This window comes from Sylvia atricapilla, chromosome 10, assembly GCF_009819655.1.
Source record: "Sylvia atricapilla isolate bSylAtr1 chromosome 10, bSylAtr1.pri, whole genome shotgun sequence".
Lineage (NCBI taxonomy): Eukaryota > Metazoa > Chordata > Aves > Passeriformes > Sylviidae > Sylvia > Sylvia atricapilla.
The window spans coordinates 11537001-11549551 of record NC_089149.1 but is presented as its reverse complement, the minus strand read 5'-3'; the positions used below and the strand labels follow the sequence as shown (position 1 = coordinate 11549551).

General features: G+C 44.6%; 1 protein-coding gene across 2 annotated transcripts in view; it reads left to right on the top strand.

The window, feature by feature from the left end:
* The window catches only part of FGF12 (fibroblast growth factor 12), a 218159-nt gene that overhangs the window by 131716 nt on the left and 73892 nt on the right, over positions 1 to 12551 (top strand). For both annotated transcript variants that reach the window (XM_066325981.1, XM_066325980.1), the window contains one exon: positions 10003 to 10113. In XM_066325981.1, coding sequence (XP_066182078.1) covers positions 10003 to 10113 — 111 coding nt within the window. The remainder of the gene's footprint in view (positions 1 to 10002; positions 10114 to 12551) is intronic.

Sequence of the window (12551 nt, the reverse complement as noted above, 5' to 3'; positions counted from 1 at the left end):
CAAGCATGGCAAGAGGGCATAGCTGCTTTTCAGTTTCTCCTCCTGTCAGCTCGAGGCAGCAAAGCAAGCAGCTTCTCCAGACATCTTCCAAGCTCGTCTTTCCACCTCTCTTGGGATAACATATATGGGAATGTACCCCTTCTTCTCTGGTATGAGCTTTGGCTCAGTCATCCTGAAAGCTCTGCAGATGTGGGCGTTCCCATTTGCTAAATCCTCATGCAGCTCTTGAGCTCCCATTGCTGGCATGGGATTTTAAAATCAGGATTTTACTCCCCATGTTTCCCCTTAGTGGGTGTTGGCTCACGAGTTGGCACAGCCCAAGAGGCCAGGGAGAACCACGCTTGGTTGGTTCACGTCTGCACCCAGATGAAATGTGCTCACTGACTGTGGGCTCACACATAATATTTATTCTATCCTCTGTTTCACTCTTGGTGAATATGCTGTAATTTTGGCTAATTGCACAATATGTCAGGAATAATTGCAGGGTGTTCCTCAAAATAAATAATACATTTTGTATGCTCTGCTATCCATACTTATGAGCAAGCTTTAACCTTCAGTAGCCAAGGCATTGACTGTGCTGGAAAATGACAGCTTACGAGCTGTAGCTACAACTTCTTTTGCATTAAATTTCTCATTTTTTTTAATTCCTTTACCTGAAAAAGCTTATCCTGAATAAATTCTGGAACAGCCCTGCATCCTTTCGTATGCCTTGTTGTTCCTGCCTGGCTTTTGGTTTTATCATCAGAGCTCGAGTGAATACAGGTGTAGAAAATTGGCTCTTGAAGGGGAAATGTTTTGAAATTTTGTCTGCTGCTAAACACACACTGGATCAACAAAGCAACATAACCACATCCTGGGGGATGGCAAAGACAAACGTGGCAGTGAAATGTATGACGAATTGATTTTTTTAGTTCTCTGGTCAAATAAAAGAAGTTTCTGCACAGAAGAGGAGTCAGACTCAATGCGTATTTTCATTGTACTTAAAATGAAACTTTGGATTTAATCTTGGCTCTTTAACATTTTTTCATTAATTTCCAAAGAAAATGTCATGTCAAAATAAAAAATAAAAACTTGCAATCTTTTCAGATTTCTCTCTTTTTTTTTCAGTTAGTGAGATGGAGTTTGTGTATAGCTCTATCTACTCTACTCTGAACTTTTCAGCAAATATTCAGCTAGGCAGTTTTACTCAGAGGTAGAAAACAGTTCTGTGCCAAAATACCTGGGGCAGAGTGGGGCCATCAGTTCCATTCACTTTCTGTCCCTGTGTTTCAGCTGCAGTGGTTCAGCTTTGGGTTCCTCTTGGCCCCAAAGTGCTGTCATGGCTGTTTTGGTCCTTGGTGTTTGTGCCGAGTGGGTAGCTCATGTGTCATGTACATTAGTTTGCTGTTTGCCTTCTGGGAAAACTCATCCCAGCTTCATACCTTGTTATCCTTGAGCTGTTGACCTTGGGTGGCTGTCACATGAGATCCAGATCTTGGAGAGTGGGTGAGCTGCAGGTGACCTCTGCTTTCTAACATCCATAGTCTGTGCTAAGACATGTAGCAGATGACATCCACAGACATGTAGCAGTGATTCCATGTGGCACCTCCAATTTTCCATGCTTTATATGACTAATTTCTCTGCCCTTTACCTCAGACTTCTATTAACATCCCTGTAAAGCTGATTCCCTAGATATGGGAGGACCTGCATAAATGCCACGGACGGACGTGCAATCACATCGTTTCCACCTACTCTACAAGTGAGAAATAAGACTTCCCTGGAGCAACTCATCTTGGTTAGAGCAAAGCAGGCATCGTGGAGGGGTGCAGGCAGGCAGCTGTGCTCCATGTTGGAGAGCTAATTACTATTCCTCCTGGCAGGCGCCAGCACAGGAAAGGAAATCACTTCTCTGGATGCTCTTTTTGCCTGCAAGGTGCCATTCTGCTCCAGTGACTCAGTGATGTGACAGGAGGCGATTGCTTTGATGGGTGCTGTCATCGGCTTGAGCCCATCATCGCTCTGAGTTAGGGAAATGTCATTTTTGGAAGCATGTCCTTCAAGCAGAGAGCCCATCCCTGCCAGCACAGCCTGTTATTACATGTAATGCATCCTGGAAACACCAGTTGTTTCTCTGGAGTTATTAGCCCTGGGTGGAGATTCGCACTTGAGATGAGTAAATACACGAGTGTGCCATGCAACCCTGTTGTCCCAGAGCCGTTTTCTTCTCCAAATGAATGCTTTGTAATTCGAGATTGACACTATCCCTGTAATCATGTTAAACTGAAGCTGGGTATGGCCTTTGTTCTGCATCACTGGGAAAGGAGCTGGGATTGACTGGTGCCCCCAAAACCACAGACCTCGTGAGCCAATCTTGATGTCAGGAAGTCTGTTTCCATCTCTCCATCCTACTCACAGGCTGGGTGATGTGCCAGTGTGTTAAGCTAAATGTCTGCATCTAAACTAAAGGGGTTCATGGCAGCTTTGCAAGGTGGGGTTGGATACCTGGCTTTGCTACAGAGCTCCCTAATGCTTGGGCAGCTGTTGTTACCTGCCGTGACTGGACCTATGTGTAGGCAGTGTGAGGAGACATCCAGATAAACACAAATGCTCCCCTGTGACACTCACTACCCTTGGCTCTGCAGTTCTTTCGACCTCTCCCTGCTTGTTACTCAGGATGCTACAGGCAGCATCGCCCAGACCATCCTGGCCACCTGCTTGTAGCCTTCCTCAAGGAAAAGTGTCCTTCAGATCCAAACAATTTGCTGAGTTTAGTGACAGAAACTGAAAATACTGTGACACTGGGAAATTAAATTGCTTTTTGCTTGTGCACTTCTGTGCACTCCTGTGGGAGCTGAAAACACTCAGCACTTTGCAGCAGGATTTCCCACCTCTGCACCTGCATGGCAGAGTTGGAGTGTCCTCCAGGATCCCCATGTGTGGCTCACAGTGCTCTGACCTGCTCCATGCGTGACTCACTGCAGGTGCAGCCACAGCCAGCCATGTGCAGCATCTGCTGAAGATTTACAGCCGTGGTCACTGTGTGGCAGAGTTGGTCAGGGTGTTTGGCCAGAGAAATCACACCCTGAGTCTTCAAGGGCAGCAGCTCCTTTCACAGCTGCAAGTAGTGTTATTCTTGAGTTTCCCAGTTTGGGTGGATTCAGTGAATTATTGTAGTGAGTTGTGCTATTAAACTTACGTCAATAGTAATGCGTTTAATTTGAGACAGTCAAATTACTTCATCTTAACTCCAAACACCCTGGAGAATTTGGCAGCTTCTGGCTGGGAAAATAGCCCCAACATTTATCTCTCTCAGCTTTTCATCCCCGAGTTCTGTGCTGATGCCTGTCACCATAGTGATCTGCATGGAGCTTGCTGATTTTAGTGTCGATTTATTACAAACCTTCATTAATACTGTACTTCTGGAGGAGGGATTTTGGTGCCCTTCTCTGTCTACAAAATTTGTGTTTGCAAAATTTGGCTTATCGAGTATTCTGGAACCCATCCTTTTTAGGGGAGGGGAACTGCGGTTTCTGCAGTAGCACTTAAAATGCGGAGTTAATCTAAGTAAATTAGGAGCAGTTTATGCTCTGACTTGCATGCTGGGCTTGGTGTGCTAAGGATTTGAGTGCTGGTTAGGTGAGTCATAAATCAACCTCCCATTATGACAGCTGCAGCCTGAATGGGGGAAAATAAGAATAATGGAATGTGTAAATTCCAGGCTAAAATGTTTAATTGCAATAAACAAATGTTTGAAGAACATTTAGGTGAAATATGCTCCTGAGATGTATTACAATTCCTATGTTTGCAGTCACATCCTCAGCAAAACTGTTGCACAGGCACAGAAGGGAGTCAGCAGCGTGCTGAGGTGGTTCAGAGGAGAGCTGGAGATGTTTTCTTCCTCACCAGACCGATGTCCTGAGGAGGTGCCAGAGGGACTGTTCTGGGAGCCTGCAGCTGGCATCTCTCACAGCCTTGCTGTGCTAAGACCAGACAGAGGCACTGAGCTGCAGTGAAAGAGCAAACAAATGGGCAAATCTCCTGTGGAAATTCTGCAGTAGATGCCTTCCTTGCAGGTTGCTGGATAGGAAATCACTGCTTCCCATCTGAGCTTTCAGAGTCCTCTGTTGTCTGACAACTCGTCATGCAGAGAGAAATAACCCCACAACCCCATAAACTTCAGAGTTTATGCTGTAACTAACCCACACTGAGTACCACTGGCACCCAGCACAGTAACTTCTGAAGTAGATTTAGAAGCAGTTATGCACCAGTAACCTCAAGTGGAGGCTTGCCTGCCAACCAAGAGCATTGCTATACATTGTAAGAATCCTTGGAGCCAGTGGCTCAAATCCTTCAAAGGTCACTAAGCCCTTCATCTCTTTTAAGAATTCATTGAAAAGTGGCCCCTCCAAGTTCTGTGCCATTGACTTGGAGAATTCACATTAAGGTGAATTCTGTGAGTATGGCTGTGTTGAGTCCTTTTATAACTCCCAGCCTATGGCAAAGTGGGGCTGGCTTACTGCAGCCTCAGGTCGTGTTGCTGTAATAAGGGGCATTCTGAGAGTTGCAAGAAATGAGACCATATCAGACTACCTTCCATAGTGAAGTTGCAGCTGAAAGTCAGTCTTGTGCCCTGTTCTTCGCTGCTCCATAGCCCAGGGTTTGGAGCAAATTGAGCTACCCTACAGTGATGATAAGAGCGTAGGGTTCCTCCCCCAAGGGTTTAGTGCTGCTGCTTTGCTGATGGAAATAAGCAGGAGTTGGTGCCCTCAGTGGGGCTTCACTAAATGCTGCATTGATACATGACCTCATAGCTCCTCTCTGCATTAAGGGGAGTTACTACACTTCTGTGTTCTCCTTATTCTATTTAAGGGGTGAGTTCCTTATTCACCTTTAATGAAAAGGTCAATAAAGAGTGATATTTCTGTCAGCACTCTTGCACTTTTCCCCACAGCACACAGCAGATATCTTCAGCAATGCCTGCACTGAGGGTGAGGGACATGACTCTGCAGAGTAACTGATTTAGCCCTGATCCTCTGGTCTTCAGTGAGCTTGCCCCTGGAGATCAAACAAAATGCGTGTGAGCACCCTGCAACTATCATGTCCTTGGCAAGCGCCAGGAGGATGAAGATCACTGTGTAGCTGCATAATAAGGCAGGAAGCACAGCAGCTCATGGTGAACTGAGATGACTTTAAGGCTCAGCAGCAGGACAGCAGAAGTGAATAATGGCAGCATCACATTACCATTTAAGTAGAGACAGGAAGATTAGCAGTCAGATCTTGATTTAGTTAGCCTTAGCTGTGCCAGAGGGCTCAGAAAGTTAAAAGCAGGGCAGGCAGAAGTGGTGAGTTTGGCCTGTGGAAAGGGTGACCAGGCAAGATGCCCTTCAGGGGATGTTCAGTGCATTGTCAGTAGATGACTGTTCTAAGGTCATTAGGTAACAACTGTGTCTTCACCGAAGGGAAAGTGCCTAATCTGACAGATGCTGCACACTAGCAGAGTTACAGCTTAGCACTTGCTCTGTGTTACCATTCTGTTCTGCATTCTCATGTCCCCATTGAGGTCCTTCCTGAGTGTGATCTTCCTTTGCATCTTCTGGAATTGCCACATTTGAAGGATTGAGTTTACTGCATCTGCACAAAGAGAGTCCACTGAGTTTTCTCCAGTTATCCCCAGACCTCAACAGCTGTATATGAGCAGCTAGAACAGGATCTTTAAAGTAAGCATCCTGAAGTATAGCAGTATTGCTTATAAAGTAGGGATAAAAATATCCCTTTGCATATTGCATGGGAAACCTGGTAGCATGGGGTCTGTACTGGGAGTAGAAGCTGCGTGGAAATCTCTTCTGTTCAGTCAGTAGTTTGGGATTAGGGCAGCAAGAATATCTTTCTTAAATCCATTCTGAAAGCTTGACTTTGTGTTTAGGGAGACACTAAGTTGGTGCTGAAGTCTTGTCCATGTTAGCTCAGTTCCATTTCTGCAGGGGAAGCTGCTTCTACAGCAGAATAGAAGCGCACACAGAGGAGCCTGAGTGGGAGGAATAAGTTTATCCCAAGTGTGTTTTGCAGCATTGCACCTTTAAAAGCAAGAGGATTTGAGTCCCATTTGCTTTACAAGCCTGAGGTTAGAGAGTAGGTTTGATTTGTGACAAATTCTAAGAATTATAGAAAGAAAATACTTACAGCACAGAGTTGTCGGTGCTGCATTTTTTTTCCTTTAGTTTATGGTTTGCTTCTTTCTCTTATTGAATATAGCCTGGAGCAGTATCATTGAGGGAAGTATAGACAAAAGTATTGTTGTTGTGGGGTTTTATTGTATTTTTCCCCCCTGGTACTCCAATAAGCACTGTCAATAATATCTGCTGGGAAGGGTGGTTCTCTTTTTATTGCAAACCTGGAAAGTTCTCAGTCTATTTCATTGTCTCTCTGTTCTGACTTACCAGGGTGTCTCAGTATCCTTAATTGACAAGGAGACTTACTGGTTTTGAGGGGTTTTTTTCTATAAACTGAGGTTTTCGGCACAAATGCTGCAGCATAAGGGTTAGCAGTGCTGCAAGACTGATAAAATTGCTCTGTAAATGGAAAGAAATGATGTTAAAATATATGATATGACAAAAGCAGGTCTCTTAAAAGGCATGTGCAGCATTTTACCTCTGGGCTAGTAGGAAAATTCCTGTCCAGTGATTATCTAATTTTCTCTTCAAGTAACAGTGGGAAGAGGGGAAGATGGGTAAATCCTTGCTCCTTGTTAAAAGTTGCTTTCACATAAAATTTTGTTTGTAGGCCTCCAGCCACACTGCTTACGGTATGAATAGCAAATCCCAGTACCTCACTTTATGCTCAGATGTAAGAAAAGAGGTTTCCTGGTGGGAAGCAGCTACTCCAGCAGCTGTTGTCACCTGTTTGAGCTGCTTCCTTTGCAGGCACTGGAGAGATACTGGTGATTTTGGGACCCTATGGACCTGGCCTGGCCAGCTATGGGAGTTTGGGGATGCAGAGAGAGATCAGTTCAGGTGGAGAGATGGCTGTACTGTGTGAGACAAATCAGCCATTGCTCAGGCAATTCCCCAGCCCTCCTTGTGTTAGAGGAGAGAACTTGGTGCTGGTTGTGCACCTCCCTGCACTGCTTCTGGGTTTAGTTCAGGTAGCTAAAGGTACCCAAAGGTGCAGCTTCTCACCAGCACTTCTTTGCTGTAGAGAGACCCAAGGAAATGAAGAAACCAGGAAAGGAGAGAACTGTGTGTCTCCAGAACACTCTCTGATCCTTCGGTATCTGGAAGAGGCATTTTTTTGCTACAGGACATCCTAAATGAGTGTGGGCTCATTTAGGATCCCCTCACAGGGATGTTCCTGCAGAGGAGGATCTGTGCACTGAGGAGAGACAGGAGCTCTGCTGCTTTCAGACTGTGTTAGGACCAGGAGGAATGTGCGTTTGTGAACTGTCTGCTTCACTGCCTTTGAGTTTCACTTTTGGGTTTGGGTGTGAGCCTCAAAGTTCAGCAAAACCAGGTCATGTAACACAAGACTTCCCCTCCAACTTTTCCCTAGGTAGGCAATGACTCAGAAAAGGCCGGCATTATGAGAAGGGCAGTTGTTAGAGCTGACCAGGTGTCTGTCAGGTCAGTAGCAGAAAGGAACCCTGGGGTTTACTCTGTATTTGCTATGGTGATACAGCCTTCTGGTGCATGTGTTTGCATCTATAGAAAGGATGCAAGGAGGGATCAGGGGATCTTGGATACTTTCTGATAAATTCTGAAAGTGTCGTAAGATATTAGTAATAAGCAGATTTGGTCAGTGTTTTACTTGGTAGACTATTTACTAAAAGTGGGAAAGATTTTTCTGTTTCAAAATGATTTGCCTGGTTGAAATATAGTTTGCATCCCTAAGAAGGAGGAAAAGATGTTATTCTAATTCTGTCCTGTAGCTAAGTCATCTTCTGAAGAAAAGAGATAAGGTTAGGGTTGTTTTCTCTCCCCACTCGTTTTCAGAGAGCATTAAGACAAGACCTTCCCACTTCTCCAGCACACAGAAAGCCTCAGACTTGCAGGAGCATCTCCTAAATCTCTCCTTCTGGGAGCTCTTGCATTCCATGCAAAGTACTTAAACATTAAAATTTAACCAGCTAGTAAAATTGAGGCTAAGATTCATTCAGGGACTCAAATGTAGGTGTCTCATATCGAAGAGTGCCTATTAGTGCCTTTACTATGGTGGTATTAGATAAAAGGGAGGAAGGGGACAGACTTGAGGAGCGTGGTGCAGGCATCTGTGCCTGAGAATGCAGCTTTTCATTTCCTCTAGCTTTGATGTACTTTTCTAATGAAAAGCAAGTTAAATCAAGCTTCTGCAGTCAACAAAATAGATAATTCATTTAGGTGAGAAGAATGAGCTAATTGTTTTGCTAGATGTTATTATGACATATGCTGGCTTGGCCAGTGCTAGCTCTTAGTAGATGACCGGTACAATTGTACTTATTTACTGTCCCAGCACTGAGTCTTGCTGAGAGAAAGCCTGACTGCAGCCTACAGCACTCACTGCACTGAAATCACTTCTTTTTTAAGGCAGCATAGAAACCATCTGATCTGATGTATTCAGTGGCTTTTATAGCTGTGAGAAGGTACCTGACCCTCCCCCTGGCTAGTATAGGGATTGCTGAAACTGAAATCCTTTGTACCTGCAGCCTGTCTGGATCTGAGATTGCTGCTGCTGTCAGTGCAGGAGCGCAGGGTGAGGGTTCCCCAAAGGGGAGTCGTGCAGCGATGCAGCGAGAGCAGGGCTCCAGATGGGAACATTAACACACAATGCGACCACGGTTATGTAACGACCATGGCTTATTAAACAGCTTCACTAGAGGCATGAAAGGCAGGAGCCTGACGAGGCCTTGGTATGCTGCACTGGATTCTTTCCTGTCCATTGAGCCAGCAATAATTGGGTCTTATTTATTTACTTTTGGTGGGTGGTCACATAAAACCGCGACCTCCTGTCACACAAGGAGGATCTCCTCCATCCAGCGAGTGTGTCTGCTCATATGCAGTCAGCTTGCTTAAGTTCCAGCAGCAGTGTCTGTGACAAATTTTAAAACTTGCATTATTACAATCAGATTTGGTTTTGACCACTTAGTTTGTGTTTGATTGGTAGGGTGACGTGGAGACAGGTGGTAAAGCTGCACACCTCTGTCATGTGAAGTTCGAATTGGTTCCTCTTTTTTCCTTGTTTTCCTTTTACCCTTCAGCAGGAAGATAGAAAATGTTGAAGAGCCAATAGGGAAGAACCAGCCAGGGCATGGCTGGCTCATGATACACAGGGGCTGGGAAAGGTCTGTGTTGGAGACAGAGATTTTTATCTGCCAGAACGTGTGGCATGCATTTTAGGAGGGCGGGAACATGCAGGATTTTAAAACAGAGGTGGTCTGAGGTGCCCATAAATGTTTCAGAGGTCACTTTTGGAAATGTCTTGTGTCTGTTCCTTTCTGAATTTTTCTCCCCAAGTCCCACAGAGTTGGACTCATGTGCAGCCCTGTTTCAGCACTCAGTTGCTCTGGGTTTGCACCACTGTAATGCCAGTGATTAAAGTAACTTTTCACTGACATAAAACTGGCACTGCACGATAGTGACTCGACCATACAAAGAGCAAGATGGTTGGCTTCCCAAGCAGGTTAAGAAACAATGGGCACATTCTTTGCGACCGTGCTAGCAAATACTCTTCTGAACAAGTGGCATATTCTAAATACATCCACTGTCTAAATACTTCCATTTGGTAGGTAACTTTCAGAGAACTGATGTTCCATAATCTCTTTCTACTGCTCCAAGTATGCATTTCATTTTATCTGCTCATCTGATCTCAACTGTATTTGCCTGTATATCTGTGTGTTATATGTGAATATTTTACAACCATGCTTAAAAGGAATCACTGAAAGCAGTCCTACTTGCCAAGCATTTCTGCATTTACTCAGGGCTTAATGGGGGAAAAGCAAATTTGGTCTTGTGCTACTTGATATATCTGATAATAATTATTATTTTTATTTTGCAGAACCCCAGCTGAAAGGAATTGTGACAAGGTTATTCAGCCAGCAGGAATACTTCCTGCAGATGCACCCAGATGGTACAATTGATGGGACCAAGGACGAAAACAGTGACTACAGTAAGAAAAATTAGCCTGTTTTGCAACCCAATTACAATCAAGTGCATCACCTAGTGAGTCTCACTTGTGCAGCTTCATTTTTGAAAAGATCAAATTAGAAGGAAGACAGCTGTTTTCTGCACATTTTTTTCTATCTCTGTCCCCTTTAAATCTTGCCAGTATCATTTCATATGTTTCCTCTCTGATCTTCTTCCCTCCTGCCCCGATTCTGTAACTGCCATCTGGGTGGGGTGGAGAATAAAACCCATGATTTGAATTGCTGCCAGAAGAGAAAGGAGATTATATTTATACACATGCCACGTGGGTAAAGGATATGGGGAATTCTCTCTGCAAGGAGAAGAGGAGAAAATCGTTTTCACTATTTTAGCCTCAAAAATTCAGCAAGCATCAGGAATTTCTAGGATGGAGAAAAGCAGCTGTTCACTGAAGTCTCGTGCTTTGAGGCTGGTATAAAGGCTGGGGGTATCAAATGACCTTGTCAAAGGAGGTCATCTTCCAAAACCATGTTCAAAGGGGGTTGGGTTTGTGCTGGACAACAAAGGGCAGCAGAGCCACACAGTTTAAAAACCATGGCCATGTGCAGGAGCCATACTGGTTTAAATGCATGCAAAGCAGTAGTCAATCTTTCTTTTGAAAAGGAAGTGGTTTTGTCAATGCCAAAGCTCTTCAAAAGGTTCAAAAAGGTGTAGAGTATTTTCTGCAGTATCTCTGCATTTCATAGGCATCAGAGTGCCATCCCTGAGTGGGCAGTTAAGCTCAGATCCTTGCTGCAACAAAATGCATCAACAAAGTAGGACTCAAGTCTTGCTTTTTTATCTATGTCGGTTTGGAGCTCCCTGTACTACTGCTAAAGGGGTATTTAACCTGGCCAGCTTGGAATTTGGCTTCCCAGTCATTATTAGAGGTGAACAACGATTCATCTATTTGGTAGGGTTGATGGAAGCAAACTTCGTGTACTTTGTGAAAGGAGGAACCTGCTCGATTTGCAGACAAATTTTGATCTAATTCAAAGAAGCTCCTAGCTGAATTGAAGGTGGCATTCCTCCAGGAAGGCAGGTGAGGGGTGTCTGTAGGGTTGCAACACACAGGTAGTGGGGCATTGACAGTGTCCTGTGAAAGTGCACTTGGACAGGGGTGCAGGGTGACTGCAGCCCCACATCCCTGGTGTTTACTCCATTCCCAGGAAGATGCAGAGTGCTGTAGAAATAGCATGGTGTGTTCTGGGGCTGCCCTGCTGCAGGCAGCTCAGGGCTGGGGATCCATACAGGAGAGAGGAGCTGTGGGAAGATGGTGACTGAAATTGCAGGTGGCTGGCAAAGCTCTTGTGGAATGACCCAAGAGTCTGCATCTACCAGAAATGTGGCCTGTATCAGACACAAATGTCAGGTTTTAGTTCTTTTTAATGCACTGATATTGAAAAAAACCTAAATACTGCATATTGCAGTGAGACAATTTCTGATTTATGTGTGGAGCAGGGGAATCTGTGCATACACCCACTGCTACATACACCGACTTCTACACTCAGAGACTCAGGAGGTCTCCTTCAAGAAGAGTCTGGCCTTGAGGTACTCTCAAACAAACACCAGCACATAGGGTGAGTTCAGTGGGCTGTATTAGCTGCTTTTTCTCAAAGGAAGAAGACCTGGGGAGTTCTTCAGCTGCAAAAAATCCCATTGGAGGCCTATTTGTCAAAAACACGGGAAGATACGCTAGAGATGACAGGGATTCATTGCCCTCATCTATCACGGAGGACTGAACAACAAAGTAATGGGCTTAAATGGGAGCAGGGATGAATTTAGGTAAACAGCAAAAAAATATAAGAGCAGGTCTGCAATATTTCAGACTGACAGGGGAGATGAGAGAAGCTGCTGCACTCTCAGTGGTTGCAGGGGAACCTCCTGAGTTCCCATGGCTGAGGTTGGGCCCCAATTGCCCAAAGACCTGTGATTTATCTACCCCCACAGAAATGTCAGAGATGAGTTTGGCCAGGTGCTGAGTACTTGAGAGCTACTTCTACCCAGTCTTCTTAACTGGAAATAGATGGGCTGAAGTACACTTCTAGGGTGTAAATTTATCTGGTGAGATGGCAGCCCTGCCTCAGCAGCTTGGTGGGACAGGAGGCATCTCACTGAAGTGTGCCAAGTCACTGGCTCGAAGTCAGAGACTATGCTGGAAAGTTTAGGCAAGTTTTTGAGAGAAAATCGAAGCCAAAGAGTTCCCCATCTTCTGATCTCAGGGGATCTCAAAAGAGGGAAGGAATCCAATCTGATAATACTTGGCTCCTGAAAATTAAATTAGGACTGTGCTTTATTTAATTTTGTATAACTTTTTACCACATGGTCTTGTCCATAAATCTTCAGTTTGAATGAACATTTTAGAATATGTGAAGCTTCCAGTTACAGCTTCAAAACGAAATCACATTTTTCGCTCTGGAAGTA